The sequence below is a fragment of the Protopterus annectens genome, chromosome 8.part1 (assembly GCF_019279795.1).
Source record: "Protopterus annectens isolate FY-2018-M chromosome 8.part1, PAN1.0, whole genome shotgun sequence".
In the NCBI taxonomy this organism is placed as follows: Eukaryota; Metazoa; Chordata; order Ceratodontiformes; family Protopteridae; genus Protopterus; species Protopterus annectens.
Window position 1 is genome coordinate 95365472 of NC_056742.1, and position 17784 is coordinate 95383255.

At 38.4% G+C, this 17784-nt stretch overlaps 1 protein-coding gene across 1 annotated transcript in view; it reads left to right on the forward strand.

Moving 5' to 3' along the window:
• Window positions 1–17784, forward strand: part of PIEZO1 (piezo type mechanosensitive ion channel component 1) — a 3550337-nt gene that overhangs the window by 2561052 nt on the left and 971501 nt on the right. Inside the window, exon 25 of the mRNA XM_044081575.1 lies at window positions 12972–13140. Coding sequence (XP_043937510.1) covers window positions 12972–13140 — 169 coding nt within the window. The remainder of the gene's footprint in view (window positions 1–12971; window positions 13141–17784) is intronic.

Genomic DNA, 17784 nt, shown 5'->3' on the forward strand with positions numbered 1-17784 from the left:
TACATTTAAATATACTTCACTACTCTTTCCTTGTAATATTTATCTGTGAGACCATTGGCATTTGAAGACATTACAGAAAACATCATTGTATTAAAAAGCTATTATTCCCACCTTTTATGTATATAACTCTTTTTTGTTAAATGTCTGATTCCAGCTTTTGTGTTGCATGCATACACTGTTTGGCCAGTGAACTTTTATACAGTGGTTTCCTGTCATATCCATTTGATCCTATGCCACATCTTACAAAACTTTTTGTTTTATTGAAAACCCTCAGACAAAAAAATCAAACCCTCAGTACCCTCTTAAAACTCATTAACTTAATATTAACATGCAAAACTATGTACTTCTTCATATATTGAAGTTTTACCCTCCTAATGGGAACAAATGTCTCAAACTGACAGCTGCACTCAGACTTGAGTTAACCTAAAACAAAGGGTATTCACTCTAGGACGACTGGTGCAGCTTGTGCTTCTACTAACTGCTAACTATTTTTTGTCTCATCTTTATAGCTCTTCTAGCTGGGGAAAATCCCTGAATGCTTTCAGAGAACATTATCTCCTACCCAGTTTCTCTTTTCCTTTTTCCCCCAGCCAATCACTCTTCACCAGACTGTAACCAGTTTTTCTTTATCGGATTGTCTCCATGAAGACATGAAAACCATGCAGCCAATTTCTCATTATCAAAATGTCTCCATGGAGCCACGAGACCCAGACAGTCAATTTCTCTTTATCATATTGTTTCTATGCAGGCACGAGGACCAGATACAGAATTGCTACGAAGCATACATTCATTTGCTAGAAAAAAAGCCTCATAATATTCAGTATTCTTTTCATTTACTTGCTTTCTCTTAAAACGTTACTAAATCAATCTAAGGTCCATAATCTAGTCATTCCCCCATGCAAGAATGAGAAAAAGCACATTCATTTTTCTTTTGTCATGCTCTTTTAACCATTTTTTTTACATTGCAGTGAATACCTTTCTTAAAACTGAACAAGAAGAAAGAAAAGAAAAGCACCTGTTTACAATCCCCATTACACTTAAAATAACTAAGAAAACTTTACTTTATAGCATGCAAACAAAACCATGTATCACAAAAATGGTACTAAGAAAAATATTTTCTTTACTTTCAGTTAACTTTTTCCCCTCTCTTTCCCTCCCAAAAGCATTTTTCTGAACATTAATGACATGAAGTAAGGCATATGCTTTTGAGTCCTGTACAAGTCCAGCAAATTCTGAAAAAGTCCAGTATTTCCAGATTTTCTTGTTCCGTCATATTTCGCAACTATAACTATTGCACAGTAATACCACATTAAATTACTGTTTTTATTACTGTTTATCTCAGTCTCCCAAATCCTGTCACTGCTTCATTTCCAACATACTCTGAATTCTTCTAGTCAACTATCATGCTCCATTCCTTCTCTCCAACATTATCTGTTGAAACATTGGAAAGATTTCACAGCTACAGTTTCTCTGTAGTCTTTATTACCAGAATAACAGGAAGCAGAATGTCCTTCTGTTTCACAGCTCACTTTTTGCTGGACAAACTTTGTTGTTCCTTCTTAGCAGGTACTTCATCAAAACATGATTTCATCCCTCCAGGGAAGAATACATTGAAGACAGTTGGATACAGCAGTTTGAATCTTACACTTGCATTTTGACATTCGCTGAACAGTGGAATACATTTACACCTCTTTTGCCTGGTGTACAATGAGCAATCATTCTACACAAACATTATGCTGTCTCCCACTTTTAATACTTTGCCCTTCTGCCACAGATTTGTCAAAATCATCTCCTTCTGGTAGGATTGTATCTTTACTATTAAAGGTCTAGGCTGCTTTCACATAGCCAGGTTTGGAGCATACACACAGCATGCCCTTTCAGTTAACAATGCTTTCTGTGGAATACCAGCCCAGTTGATTATTTGTGCTGTCATAAAATTAATGCAGTCTGTTCCTTCCAGCCTCTCTGGTATAGCTGAAAATCTCAGGTTTCCATACATGCTCTGTCATTTAATTCTATTATTTTTTTAAATATTTCTTCCTGAACAATCTGATATTCGACCAGCCTTTTCTTCATTTCTCCCTCTGATTTTTGCAGCTTTGTCACCTCATTTGAATATCTATTTAAAGCTTCTTCCATTTTCCAGTCTTTTATTTGTGTTGATATACTCCATCAGTGTTTTGTTTATTTTAGCCAAGTCTGTGTACAGTTCTGTTGTCTTCCTGTAGGTTACTAGAAGTCATGTCTGAAGGTTATATTGTTTTTTGCTGAACAGCTACAAAACTTTCCCCAGTCAGTGTTTCTTCCTCACGTTTTGTTGCTGATATTTTTCCATGTCCTCTCTATTTCTTTTTTCCTAGCATCCAGGCAGTACACTTACTAGCAAGTTACTGAAATGTATCCATAAAAACAAAGGTCTACTGTCCTCTTCTGCTGAGTTTCTGTTTTCACTCTGGGAGAGCTAGAATTAAGCTGTTACTCAATGTGTAGCCATCTTGGAAGTGTTAAATATCCTCAGTTTCATCTGCATTTGGTTGCTGCTCTTCTGACACAAATTTTCCTTCAGTTGCATAGCTTATATGTTCTGCCATTACTTCATTCAAGACCCCTTTTCAGTGGAGGCCTGGGGGAGAAAAGCTACAAATAAACTACAACACAGATTAACATACCAAAGACATTAATTTGTTAAAACATGCAAACACTCCTTTAAAGTGACATTGCCAGTAAAGATGCTGATTGTTGTTATAAGTAAACTATTTGCAGAAAAACTGCTCAGTTATAGAAAAAATTATTTACAGAAAAGCATTGTGTAAAAAACAATATAATGCATGACTATATATATATATATATATATAATTATATATAAATATACTAGTAGGCATGGAATAAAAGGAATGAAGAACTATTCCTGGAAAGCAAAGTATATAAATCTGGGAAACAGATGCATATGTACAATGTAAAAGTAGAACTGAAGAGTACTAGCTAGGCCACAAAGTATTACTTCTGCAAATAAGAATTGTGTGTTATCACACTCCTTTTTCACTTCTGTAAATAAGTGCATTGAAATCCTTTGCTATGTGAGATAGAAATTCATGTTGTAAGGATGCAAAGATGCTTTATGTTATGAGGACTGTATTACAGGAGTTGGCTACAAAGTTTAGAGTAAAGTTCTTCCTCATGGAAGTTATTGTCTTTTTAGATATTTGCAAGGTGCACATGTTTGGATCAAAGGCATCTGAGTGATGTGTGCCATTGAAATAATGTGTTAAGACTGAAGAGTTATAACGTTACATTATTTTGTTGGATAGTTTTAGCTGGCTGAAATTGTGGAGGTGCAGGACCTCCATCCAAGAAAGATTTTGGATTGCAATGCAGTGATGGGTGAGATGGGCTTTGAGTTTGACTATTTGTTGTAGCATTGGTCACTTTTGATACTTAGGGTGGTGGTTAGTGAGGATTAGGGGATGAATGAGAATGGCTGGGAATTAGGTGAGCAGTTGCTATGGCTTTTCAAGCTTCTTCAGAGACTTCGTGACCATTCCTATACAAAGTTCCCAGGTGTGTATTTTTTTAAAGTAAAACTTTGAGTGTGGGCATCAAATATAAGATTTTCATCAATAATACCACGTAATATAATTCTAGGGGATAATGTCAATCTGTGTGTCCTGTCAAGTGGGAGCTGCCAAAATCTCTTTGATGATATTGGGATTTTTTTTTTTTGTGAAAAGCATTAGCTTTTTAAGATTTAGCAGTACTAGTGAGTTGGCAAAACATTTTTCAGTGTTGGTGAAGGATATCATGCAATTCAGATATAGAAGAAGCTGAACAGATGTGAGTCGAGTCATCTTCATGCTATACAAGAGTGGATTGGATGGGGACTGAACTTGCGTTTTTATGAAAAAGTTGAATAATAAGAGTTCAAGTTTGGAACCTGATGGATTCCAATGGTGCCGGGCAGAAAAGTGGACTAAGAAGCCTGCCATTTAGCAACTTGGGTCCTGTTACTGTGATAACTACTAAACCACTTGATGGTGGAGTCAGAAAGGCCAAGGTTTGCTTGAGTTACAAGAAGTTTTAGGTATGACACAATGTTGAATTCCTTGGACGAGTCTAAAAATATGGAAGATTACCAACTGGCCTTCATTTCTGTACAGATGTATGCCATTTAGGAAGGATAGGAGGGCTGTGTCTGTACTCCATAATGTCAAAAATCATATTGCATTTTATGAGTATGAACGAAGCCTGTTATCTGATAGACTTGACGAGCTGATAATCATTCAGGAAATTTAGTAAAGAAGGGTTAAGATAGCAGTAAGTCTATAATTAGATAGCTCGAGTAATTCCACCCTTGTGTAATCATAAAATATAGGGTTGGGTCCAGATAGTGGGAGCAGTTAACTCACTAATGGACTTGTTTATGATAATGGATATGGGATAAGACAGCGATTCAGCTGCAAGTGGTCAATCAGAGGGGAGTTGGTCAGCAGTTTGTGACATTGGATTCTGTCTGACTAGGATCTTTTTGATACTATCCATAAGTACTGGTTTTATATTGAAGATGGGGTGTGGGAACCATTGCTATGGGAAAATTATGTGGGATCAGGATGGACACAGTGCTTAGTTAGAGAGTTGGTAGCGTTAATGATGTGCTTGTTGAAATTGCTGGCTGTGGTGATGTCTCATTCATTTGGTAGGTGGCTGGGCTGGGAGGGATTGTTAGGTTTCATGAGATCAGAATTTATTAGGGTGGTTGAGCTGTGTTTCCTGTAAAATAAGGTAGCATTTTCTTTTATCTGATTTTATTAGGGAGTTTGAGAGATGATATCAGTATTGATAGTTTTAGAAATTTGATGTATATTTATTGATGTGCTAGGCTTTCAATGCCTTGTCTCTCTCTCTCTCACACATCATTTGCTTAGTGGATAAAGTTTGACATAGAGCTTGGTTGGTTTTGACTCATTTTCTTCTAATGGGTGCCTAGTTATTTGGGATGGACAGAAAAGAATGGTTATTTATTTATTTTGACATTTGTTGACCAGATTAGTCCCTCTGAGCTTGTGCCCTTTTTCAGCAAAGTCCCAGGAGAGTAAAACTCCACAGTACAAAGTTTGGAAGTAAAAAAGAAAAAAAAAATCACAGTTTTGAATAATTCCCAGCTCCACGTTACAAAATATGCAAGTATAACGTTTTTCAATGGCTTCTGCTAATGATAGGTACTTTAGATGTGCCCAGGAGCATTGTTTGTGTGTCAATAAAGATAGTTTTGTTTTTTAAGTTTTTAATATTTTCTTAGTGTTTAAGCAGATTTTTTGGGCTTCTGTTAAATTGCTGGAAATCATATACACAATGGTCGTTAATCAGTAATTCTGAGAGTGTACCTGAGATAACTATCTTTTCTGGGTCAGAGTTTAATATCCAAACCAGGATGATTTTATTCTTGTTTTTGTGAATTCTGCTGAAGGTGGTGATGTGTTGGTGATGCCAAAAAAGATTTATAGGCCGGATACCTATTTGTGGATTGGAAATAGAGTAGTTGATGTTAACATTACCAAAGATGATAGTCTCTTCTGAGATTTTAGTAAATATCAAGGATAAGAGGTCTTCAAGAGTTGATAAATAGTTTTTTGGGGGATATAGATGGCAGTGAGGTGTATAAACTAATTTTGGATGACTTTTAGCAGTGTGTGTAATATTTCATGGACTTTTAGGATGTTGAGGAGATGCCCAGCTATCCAAGAGTGCATTAGTGTGAATTTATTGTAGAGGCTTTGAATGTTGATGATGTGATTAGTTTTAGTTCTGGGATAGGATTATAGCGACCTGTATGTAGTTTCTTTGTGGTCAAGTTAATACATTTGGCTGATGGTTGGTGAGCAGGGCCGACATTTAAGTGACTATCTCCATATAGTATAGGTGTTGTAGAGCGATGTTGAGGTATAGAGAAATTAGGCTTTTGTAACCTGAGATTATGCTTAAGAGGTATGCAGGATAACTTGAAGCTATGTTTGAGGAGCTTATTTTTTAGATAGTGGTCTTGGCTGAGAGTAAGCAGACTTGGAGAGTTATTTGACAAGTGTAAAGATGGAGATTTGGTGCTGGATATGGGGAAGAATTCTGGATGGAAAGTTGGCATTAAGAGGAATGTGGTAGGATGTGAGTGTAGTGAGTGTGAGGAAGAACAAAGATGGGATGAGTAGCAAAAGTATGATGTAATAGTAATGTGATGGGGAAGCAGAGAAACTTGGGTTCTATAAAAGTATTTTTTTAATTCATATTTTTATAGCAAGGAGATGAGAGGGTGAATTATGAAGAAAGAAGTTTGGTTACTTTGCGTGTATATAGTTATGACTTTATTACAAGAAAGTATATGGTTACTTGTGGAATAGAGTTGGATGCATCTTTGTAGCTAGAGAGTAAGTGGATGTCTTATGGAGTATGTGTTAGGAGGTTATAGTTGGGGTATTTGCATTTATGGAACTGTCAGCTGACAAGAGTTAGGAGTTGGTGATGAGTGATATGGGTGGATATAAGATTGAGTGGGAGGTGGATAAAGGTGTAAAAGTGAAGCAGATAGGTAGGCAATATGGGCAATAATTAATTTAATATGGGTTAGTTCAGGCAGAGGGGTCTGTAGTTTGACAGGCCAGTAACTGGTAGAAGAGAAGTGGGTGAGCCATTGTGGTTACATGTTTAGAGGAGGAGGGGTGGTTGAGAATTGGGGGTAGGGTAGGGGAGTGAGGGAAGCTGTGCATCATGGTAAACCCCATAGCAAAGCAGGTTGCATCAAAACAATCTGTTTTGTTGGCTAGTACTGAGTTAAAGCCCTCTGAAATAGTTTGATTTGACCACGTAATGAATAGTAGGGGAGAGGTTTGTTGGAGCAGAAACCACACTCTATAACTATGCTTAACATTCCCTTTTCTTTGGTGGTAAGAAACACCTTCCCTGAACTAGTAGATGGTAAACTATCATTAGATTGCTAGTTACAGCTGAAAGGATTTTGCCTGAAATAAAACATTTACATTGAAGACTGTAAGAGAAAAGGCTGTAGGAGATGAGTTTCTGTAAATTGCAATCAGTGTAAACCGGTAGAGGGTATTGTAAGACTCCAAGGTACACTACAGTCCAAGCTCAGATGAGTAAAAAACTGGATATGTTACCAGTAAGATAAACAGCTGTAAAGGTTGTTGGACAATTCTACAAAGAACTTAAGTTACAATATAGCAGACTGCTACTTTGAGCTTCTAAGCATTAGTACAGTCTTTTGCCAGCATTGTTGACTTCCAGAGAAGATTTTTTTAGGCTTGCGGACTGTAGGCTGATGGTTCCCTTGTGAGCTCATATTGGAAAGTAAGAAGATTTGAGTGTGTACTAGACAAGTGACAGAGAAATTGTGGAAAAATAATTATTTTTTTTGCAAACTGTTATTTAAGATAAGAAGCTGATTGTAAGATAGTCAAATGGAAAAAAATCACAAGATGGGGTAGTAGCTAAGGGCAAATGACTGCCTGAGTAGAGCTTGCCTTATTCTGTTATCTTTAACTTGGAATGTGCAAGAAAATGGCACATGCTACCCACACAGAGATCTACCACAGGTGCCCCTACTATAACATGGGGTGCTTTAACTCAACAGCTACTTTAATGGCATGTATATATTAGCTGGTTTGGGAGAGGAATATTTGATCCAAAATTACCCATGTTTATACTGTGATTAGCGAAGTTGGTCATTTACTATTAATCTGTAGTTCATTTGACTATAACTATAACATGGGGTGCTTTAACTCAACAGCTACTTTAATGGCATGTATATATTAGCTGGTTTGGGTGAGGAATATTTGATCCAAAATTACCCATGTTTATACTGTGATTAGCGAAGTTGGTCATTTACTATTAATCTGTAGTTCATTTGACTTTTTTTAGTGAAGGGAGAGTCATTTAAAATGAAATTTAAATATGTAGCAAAAACTGGGTCTGTGCAGAAATTTTAAATTGTAGTAAAGACTGGGTCAGTTGCACTGCAGTGAGGATTACATAGTTGGCTAGTATCGCCTGACAATTTTTGATACCAAGTTTAATTGTGGGTGTGTCACAATTCTACTGAACTCAGAACTTGATTAATTTCCTTCTACAGCTGTAGGAGAATATTCCATTGTGGATCATCATAAGTAAGCATTCATCATGTATTAAAACTTCAGTGGGCTTTTTCATCAGAATTTTAATGTTTCACTTCTTGCCTCTGTTTAACATTTTCAATTTTAAAATGCTTATCTCAAAAAGATAATGCACAAGGATCTAGATTTATCTTACATGCCGATAGATTGGATCACTGGCTGTTTTTCAGGTACAGCCCTTTATGGGAGGAGCATAGAAAAATGACAAAATATCGTTTACTTAACAAACAATATTGTCTGTTAACGTTTCTCAAAACCCTTGCACTTGAAGGTAAAAAATCTTGTGATCAGCAACTGTTACTCAAGGAAAGGCAATAGAGGTATAAAGTCCTGAATGCAACCTAAGCAATACAAGTTTATTTGCTTGAGCACTATTAGATCTAGAATGGGAGGAGGAAGGAATAATAAGACCGTGCCTTCCCATCTTTATGTGGGGGAGAGACGAGAATGATGTGCTGGTGGAGGTGAGCCGTTTCTTTGCAGTTCCAGTGGAAACTTGGATGTTGAGCAAGCGAGTGGGTCTGGGAAGTTTTCACTGTAGTAGGGCCCAGGATGGGAACATTTCTAAGACCCCATGTCATTACTTGCTCACCCTACACCATGGTGCCAGCAGATTGAGTATAACCTGTTGTAGCCCTTCTTTGTAAGCAGCAATGGCAACTCTATGGCTCACTCACCTCCCATAGAAGCTGACCATCACTGGAATGGGAGCTGATAACTCCAACTGACAAGGATTAAAGTCCTGGACAAAAGCCACAAAAGTGCCGACATTATTAGAGGGAGACTTGTGGCTTAGGGAATTCATGCTGCCACATGGCTTTTGGCATAAAGCCCACACACAATTTGTTGGGGGAAAAGTTGTTAAAAACATAGGTAGTTGCCCTCATCAGATAGTAAGTACTTTTTGTGGTAAGAAAGATTTTGAAAGTCTTGGTTTCTCAGATGAAAAGGGGAGAAGAATTCTAGACTTTAAAACAGTATATTGAAAAGGAAAAATGAATGCTTGGAAGGAATAATCTTGGGTGCTGATGTGACTGAGACAAATAGATGGTGCACTGTAAAGACTGAATAACATTTACAATGAAGAACAGGATAATGTGTTAGCTATAATAGTTTAAAAGTGAGAGTGGGTGCTAGCACTTTCACTCTGTGGCAGAGAATGAGACGGAGACTTCTCTAAATAGAGAGAGTAAATGATGTATAATTATTTGTTAGTTAGCGATGAAATGGCATACTTTATTCAGTACTGCCTGGATTTGTTGCAAATTAGATGACATTGCTAACAATCATAATTTATATTCTAGAATAGGAATACAATTTTTTTTCAGATAACATCCCTCCTGTCAACTGCTAGAGGTAGAGGCCACAAGAGATAAGGTTTCAGTCTTGGAAACTGAGCTACTGATATTTTCAAAGTATTTTAAAAAGAAATATAGCCATATCTCAAGATACTTAAAATAATACACAATCTGAATACAGGAGCCAGTAGGGGAGTACATACATAAAAACATATTTTACAATAAAACTAGCTTTCTTAATGCCAGACATCATTGAACCAGAATAAAACATTAGGCTAACAGCCAAACCAGCATATTTAAGCTTAGCCCTGCTACCCAATAGTAGACAGGTATTGGTCCCATATGTTTTTTGAGAATTATGTATGACTTGGGCTTGAGTGGTCTAGCATTTACAAGCTTACTGTCTCTGAAAGAGACATAGGGGCCAGACCAGGGATATATTTATACTTCCTCATCCAGTGGTCCAGTGTTTGCTGGAGTAAATGCTTGACCTTAATTTCTTGGAATTTAGTTAACAAATCTTTTCATAGGATCATAAAATCATAGGAATTTACTAGGCTATTGGCCCTGAGGCCCTTACAAGCCTAGCCAAGAATTTAGCCCATGTTCTGACAAGTCAGCACCTGATGCCCCTGTCCAGCAGGGACACAGGTGGAACCTCGGGGGGTGTATTTTCCTTTCCTCATCCAGTTATTTAGGTTGTGCTTAAAAAGAGTTAATTAGGTACTCTACTTGATGTGAAGGAGGAGTCTGTTCACAAAAGGGGGAGTCTCTGGGACACAAATCTGTCCTGCCAGCAAGTCCTATTGATGTCACAGACCAGGTTGAGATAATGCATGTGGGTTACACGATTGGAGCTTGACTTGCGGATATGCAGCAGTCCCATCAAGGCGAGGTCTGAAATTGCTATGTATGTCAGAGGTCACCTCTGAGGAGTCTGTATGAGACTGAGTAGAGGGACAGGGCTTTTAGCCGATCTATGTAGGGTAGATGTCTGAGGCCCTGGATTCTCCTGGTAAGGAACCTCTGTGGTCTTTCCAACTGCTACATGTGCTTTGTGAGGTACATGCTGAAAGGGGCACTGTACTCAGTAATGGGTCGTATAAGGAAAGAATACAGGGATATTATGACCTCCTTGTCCCTGGATGAGCCACCCTTACTAATGAGGTGGGCCATGTAGAAAGCTTTCTGTACAATAGAGGCAGTATGGTGGTCAAAAGTCAGTTTTGCTATCAACATGGGTGCCCAAGTTCCTTATGACAGACTGCATGCCTAGGACCTTGTTATTAATGTGGTGATGTGTGGGGACGTCACTCTCCCTAAAGGAGATGATGATGCATTTTTTGGCATTCAGTTTAAAACCATGTTTCTGGCACCATTCATTTGTTTGGGTGAGACCCTCTTAGAGGATGTGCACATCACTAGGGGAATTGACAGTGTCCAGCTTGCAGACATCTGCAAACTTAGACAGCCATAGCTCACCAGTTTTGGCCTGCACCTCAGAAAAGTATATCCCGAACAACAGAGGCCCCAAGACTGATCCCTGGGGTACACCACTTGTTATGGGTCTACTTGAGGTGGCTTCCCCTATTTTGACTAAGTAGGTTCTATCAAGTGAGCCTGTTTGGTACCCATCTGGTAATGTATGGATTGATGCCTAGTTGAGAGAGTTTATCTATTATACCCAAGTGGAGAATAGTATCAAAGGCTTTGGCCAGGTCAAGGTAGGCTGTGTGTACCGTCTTCCCTTCATCCATGGCTTTGGTGACTGTTTCAAAGAAGTCGACCAAATTTAACAGACATGACCTCCCCTTGACAAAACCAAACTGTGTGGGATTGAGTGTTTGGAGGTTGCCAATGTCCTTGTTATTGAGGTCCATGATAATCCATTCCATGGGCTTCCAGATCAGGCTAGTTAGGCAGATGGGCCTATAATTTCCTGGATCGGTGGCTGCTCCACCTTTGTGCAAAGGGATGACGGTGGCTGTCCTCCAGTCGGCTGAGATGAAGCTGGTACTCAAGCTTCAGGAAATTTACCATTCAAAAAATGGCAGTTAGAGGAATGCAGTATTTCCAATGCCCATTCCCTAAGTCTTTTAATATGTACCAGGCCCACTGTATGATTGCAGTTATGTAAGCTGTTTTTCCACCCTTACTGGTGGTGTTTTTTTTCCTGTGGAAGTGTGACCATGAAGTTACTAAATGGGTTGGGTTAGGAGAGAAGATGTTGGTTACTACAGGAGTCTTTCTGCAAAAATGTTTTGAAAGTAATGACACCTGCAGTTCTCGAGGTTTGTTTTTCCATGTTTGATGTTAGGGAGTCTTGCCTCTAAATTTCATTTTGAATATGCTTTTTCACTGCAATTATGTAAATACTTGAGAACTTTCATAGATTTCCTTATTTTTTAATATTTATTGGGTTCGTATTAGAATTCCATAGTGCAGTGCTATCAGTGTACATAATGATATTACTTAAAAACGGAGACAAAGAGATGGAATTATTAAATGCAAAAAATATTAACAGTCCCAGTACTGATCATTGTGGCACCCGTGAGTTTATAGGTATGGATGAGAGAAAAAAAGTCATTAGACATTCAAGTTGTCTGCAGAGTAAGTAATGTATTGATTAGAGCTCTGCAAGTGTGACAACTGATAAATGTTTTTAAAAGCTAGTGAAAGTGAGTAAAATTCAGTTACTGGCTAGTAATTACACTGTTGACATCAAAGACGAAAATTAGAAAAAGCAAGTGAAAGTCTGTCAGAAAAGAATAAGGAAAAAAACTTTGGATAAAGAAACAGCTGAGATTTCAGCTTTAGTACAGGCAATGGCTACCAGCAATTTAGAGGAACATTAAATCAAACGCACTTAGAAGTGTTAGAGGAATATATAAAAATCATATGACAAAAAAGATGAAAAAATAGCAGCAGCTTTAAGTAGCCATTGGATGAATAAGATAACGCAACAGTGAGGCAGTCATCTGAGATGCAGGTTAGTGCTGGAATTAGTTGGAGATGAAGAGAGCTTTCCGTAAAGGTGATGGTAGTTGTATACTATGAAAGGGGAAAAACATAATCAGTTGAGCCCAAAGAGAATGTCGTTTGATGTAGCCTGACAAGGGGATAAGGCGGATGGTATTAAAGGGATGTCATGTTCTAATGCGTAGAATGCATCAGTCACTGATGAAAAAGTCCTTATTATGGGGCAGCTACAGACAAAAATGCTAACTGGAAGATCGGGAAAAGGGCTGGAAGGAATCTAGCTTTTGACAAAACCAGCAGAAGTAATAAAACGTTACCTTTACTGAAAGAAGTCTTTAGTTTGGTGTTACGAAAAAGATAGTGAAGAGTTTATATTACATTTTGCAGAATGCTTGTGGTTTGTTTGTATAGGATCTGTTAACTGATGGTATTTAGCATATAGATATATTTAAATATTTTGAAAAATCATTGTATGTAAATCACTTTCATTGACCAAAAACACTTCTGTTCCACTGTTTCACAGCAATTGATTTAAATAGAAACAAGGAGTGTCTGCTGCCTGTGGAAGAAGCAGGAATCATCTGGGATAGCATCTGTTTCTTCTTCCTGCTTCTTCAGCGGAGAGTCTTCCTTAGCTACTACTTCCTACATGTTGTTGCTGATCTAAAGGCATCATCCCTCCAAGCTTCAAGGTATGATAAGGGCTTACAGCTAATGTGAAAGGTGAAAAACTAATCTATATTTTACAGAAACGGCTGCATGTGTTATATAACCTCGAAGACATATTTTTCACTTGCTTTGCATAAGCAAAATATTTGCAAGCATCTATTTTAAAGGCATTGTGGTAGATAAATAAATGACTTCTAAGAAATGGTTCATTAAAATGCCTTAAAATGCATACTGACACACAAATCTTTAATAATGTAATTAAGCCTTACTGCCTTAGAAATGAATGTAATAATTTACTATAGCTGAGGTAGAAACTAACTTTGTTCTGTGCCATGTCTAGCCTATAAATGTAAATATTCGTATTATAGGGGTTGAGGAGATAAACACAGGAATGAGAAAACAAATCTCCCTGGGCAGGAGCCTGGAGGAACCAGACTGAAGAATCATGCCAAAGTACAAAAATGTGTGTACAAAAGGGTCTATATCACATTATCAACATTTCAGAATGTCGAACCACTAAACATTGAGTCACATGGTTGACCATTGAGTATTGCAGCAAGACTTTTTTTTTTGTTTCGACATTTCAGAATGTTGACCAGTGCATCTTGATGCTCAGTGATTCAGTGTTCTCAAACATAGATTATGTGACAGATCCATACATTTTCAAATCTTTTTTTTTTTTTCCAGAGCATCATGGGCCTCATGAGGCTCATTGAAGGTGTACTATTATTTGACACTAATAATAGGGAGGTCAGGTATGAGCGAGGTGTTTTTCTTCCTTAATATGCATTTCTTAGACTTTCAGAATATCATATGGAAACATATTTTTTAACAAACCAGACCAGATTTACAGAGGTGAGAGTATCATTAAGTAATGCTATAATTGTATGTAAAAAAAAGATGGGTTACATTTGAAACGTTTCTATACTTGACTGATAGTAGAACTGTTCTTTTACTAAAATGTGATACAGGGATCCTAATGGCATACCACAGACAGAGGGATCTTCCTCATTTCTTCATTATAGACCCAGTTGATATTATGATGCTGTCTTAGCGTATCTGGAATGTAAGAGAATAAATGCAGAAAAAAGCTACATTATTATTGCAGTAAGTCATAATATGTTATAACTTTGTAGACTGCGGTCATTTTGTCATTTGTCAACAGATGAACATGAATACCTAAAAATTAAAAAGAGCACATTAATACTGGATGATTTTGATTATACACTGATTGATTAGTTTTAGGTATATTAATGTTTAGAAAAAGGCATGACTGTTTCTCAGATTTATAAATAAAAATATCATGGAACAGTTTGCCAAGTCTCCCACAAGAAGAAATCTACACTCTTTTTGTTTTAAAAAATGTTGTCTCCAGTCTCTCTGGTGATGTTGAGGGATGAAGTCCTAACTACTGCCTAGCCAACCTGGGTTTGAGTCATACCTCTCAACTGTCCAGATTTTGGCTGAATGTCTGTTCCTCATAAAATTTGAGGTTTTCTGTTTTATTTTTTGTGGCAAATCAGTGGGGACTGAATTCACTAAATAATGAAAGTCATTTGAGTTACAGACTTTATATTCTTCAGAAAATGTGTCATAACATACGGCCTTTTATTCTAGCAGCTTTCTAAGTTTATAAAAGCTATATTTAAAATTTGTCCATATTTTTGTGGATTTTGTCCCACCATTATTTTTGGAATTGTGCAGATTTTTTTTTTTGAGTGGTATGGTTTGAGTAGTGGCTCAGGCGATGGATGGAATGGCAGGGAAGGATGGATGTTCCTGTAATGGGAGGGAGGGCATTTGTCAATGATGCTTCCTAAAGGGGGATGTAGTCCACAGAGGGGAATTGCCCTCGGACATAGTCAAGCATGGAGGGGTGTTAGAGAAAGGAAAAAAAAAACCCAGCCAGAAGCCTAGATGGCTGAGCCTCCAAGATATCCTTGTGATCCATGATTCGCCCCAGGAAATACCGTAAGAGTTTGAAGGGGGGGGGTGGCTGGTAGACCAAGCTTAGACATGGGGCATTGGGGACCGGGCTAGTACCTTGAGGTCCGAGGAGACCAAAAAAAGTGGGCTGCATGTGCACTACTGCTGAAGTTAAACATTCATTTGTTGACTATGACCATGAAGCTGTGTGTTAAATTAAGAATGGGGAAAACAAACCAAAAACAAGTTTGTACAGGCAGTCCCCTGGTTAAGGATGAGATCTGTTTTTTAGTCTGTCCTTATAGATTTATAGGTTGGTACTAGGCTATCGGCGCTAGGGCCTATACAAGCCTAGCCATAACAATTACCTGGATATTTCTTCCCACAGTATTTTCTTCCCTGGACCCCTGTCTAGCAGGGCAGACTGACATGATCCCCGGGGTGAATTTCATATCGCCTATCCAATCATCAAGGTTCATTTTGAAGAGGGCCAAGGAGGCGCTCTGCTTGACCTGTATGGGCAGTCTATTCCAGAGTATTGGGAGTCTCTGGGTCAGGAACCTATCCCTCCAGCATGTTTTGTTCATTGTGATGACAAGGTTTAGATCCCTGGAGCATATGCCTCTAAAGATTGGGATTTCTTTAAGTGGAGCATGTCCAACAGCTCAGGGTTTGACATGGCCTTGTATGTTAAGCAGAAACCGCCACTGAGTAGACGATATGCCACATAGTATAGCTGGAGTTTTTTTAGATGTCAGCATATGGCATCTGCTTTCGGCGGCCTTTCCAGCTGTTGCAGATGTCTTGTGAGGTACATACAAAATGGGGCATTATACTCTGTAATGGGTCTAATGAGGGATGAGTACAGTGGGACAATGACCTCCTTTTTTTGGATGAAATGCCCTTAGTGATGAGGTGTGCCACAGAAGGATTTCCTGACTGTTGTGGTGATGTGGTTATCGAAGGTGAGACCACTGTCCACCTGTGTCCCTAAGTCTCTCATCACATTTTTGGTGTAACGGTGTACTGCCACCTATGTGGTAATTCATGGGTACATGATTTTTCCCAAAGGGGATAACTATATATTTCTTGGCATTAAGCTTGAGCCCATGGCTCTTTCTGTAAGGCCCTTTTGTAGAATATCCACATTATTTGGTGATTCAGTAATGGCTCCTAGTTTGCAGTCACCTGCGAACTTTGTTAGCCAGAGTCCATTAGTGTTGGCCTGTACTTCAGAGAAGTAGATGCCAAACAAGAGTGGTCCCAGGACTGAACCCTGAGGTACTCCACTTGTCACTTGTCTGGAACTGGTTTTGGAGTCGGCTACTTTTACAGTCTGGGTTCTGTCAGTAAGCCAGTTGGCAACCCATCGAGCAGTGTAGGGATTTACGCCCAGCTTAGTAAGTTTACCTATGATTCCACAGTGGAGGATGGCGTCAAAGGCATTGGTGAGGTCCAGATAGGCTGTGTGGACCACCTTACCCTCGTCCACAGCTCTGGAGACTGATTCAAAGAAGTCAGTCCGGTTCAGGAGACAAGATCAGCCCTTCACAAATCCAAACTGGGTGGGGTCCAGTGTTTGAAGGTTGCCAATGTTGCTGTTTATAAGTTCCATGAAAATACATTCCATGCCCTTGCAGATCAGGCTCGTAAGACTGATGGGATGGTAGTTCCCGGGATCCTAGGTGGATCCCCTGTTGTGGAGTGGGATAACTGTAGCTGTGCGCCACTCAGTGGGCACATAGCCTGAGATGAGGCTTTGATTAAACATGACACTTAGGTGAGGTGCCAGTTCATGTTGTAGTTCATATAGTACACAGCCCGGGATGTCATCTGGTCCCATGGATGCTGTATTCTTAGCTTTGGACAGTGCAGTTTTTACCTGTGTGGCTGTGATTTTGGCTATCTTTTGGTAAATTTAAATCAAGTTTGTATGTAAGTTGAAACACGTACATACCGGTCTTATTAAATGTCACTTTGTCAAATGTATGCCTCAGTCTAGTATTTATTTTACTTTTCTTTGCGTATAAAACACTTCCAAATAAAAACAAAAATCTTAAATATGATGCTGTATACTGCAGCTATGCGTCCTTACTTCCTATCAACATAGCTGGTTTAAGGCATCTTGTTATTAAATGCAGTGTTTGAGGACTTTTTCACACACACACACACACACACACACACACACACACACACACCTCTCAACTGTATAGATTTTCGCAGAATGTCCAGATTTTTGCCTCATATTTTTGGTCCATTTTCTTAAAATTGTGGTTCTCTAGCAAAAGTAGTGGCAAATCATTAAAGACTGAAGTTAGAAAATAATGACAGACATTTGACTTTCAGAATTCATACCCTTCAGAAAATTCATGCTAATACAAAACCTGTTATTCTATCAACTTTCTAAATTTGTAAGAAAATTCAAATTGTTTGTATTCTTGGGCATTTTTCCCACTTTTATTTATGGCTTTGTCCAGATTTCCAGATTTCTTGCTGTAAGTAGTTTAGTGGTATGACACACACACGCACACACACACACACACACACAGACACACACAGACACACACACACACACACACACACACACACACACACACACACACACACACACACTAAAATATGCTCCTATTGTGAACCTTTGCCACCTATTTATTTTAGGCTAATCCATAGGAGAGGTACACAAACCCATACCTCTCAACTGTACAGACTTTTACCTCATATTTTTCGTCTGTTTTTCATAA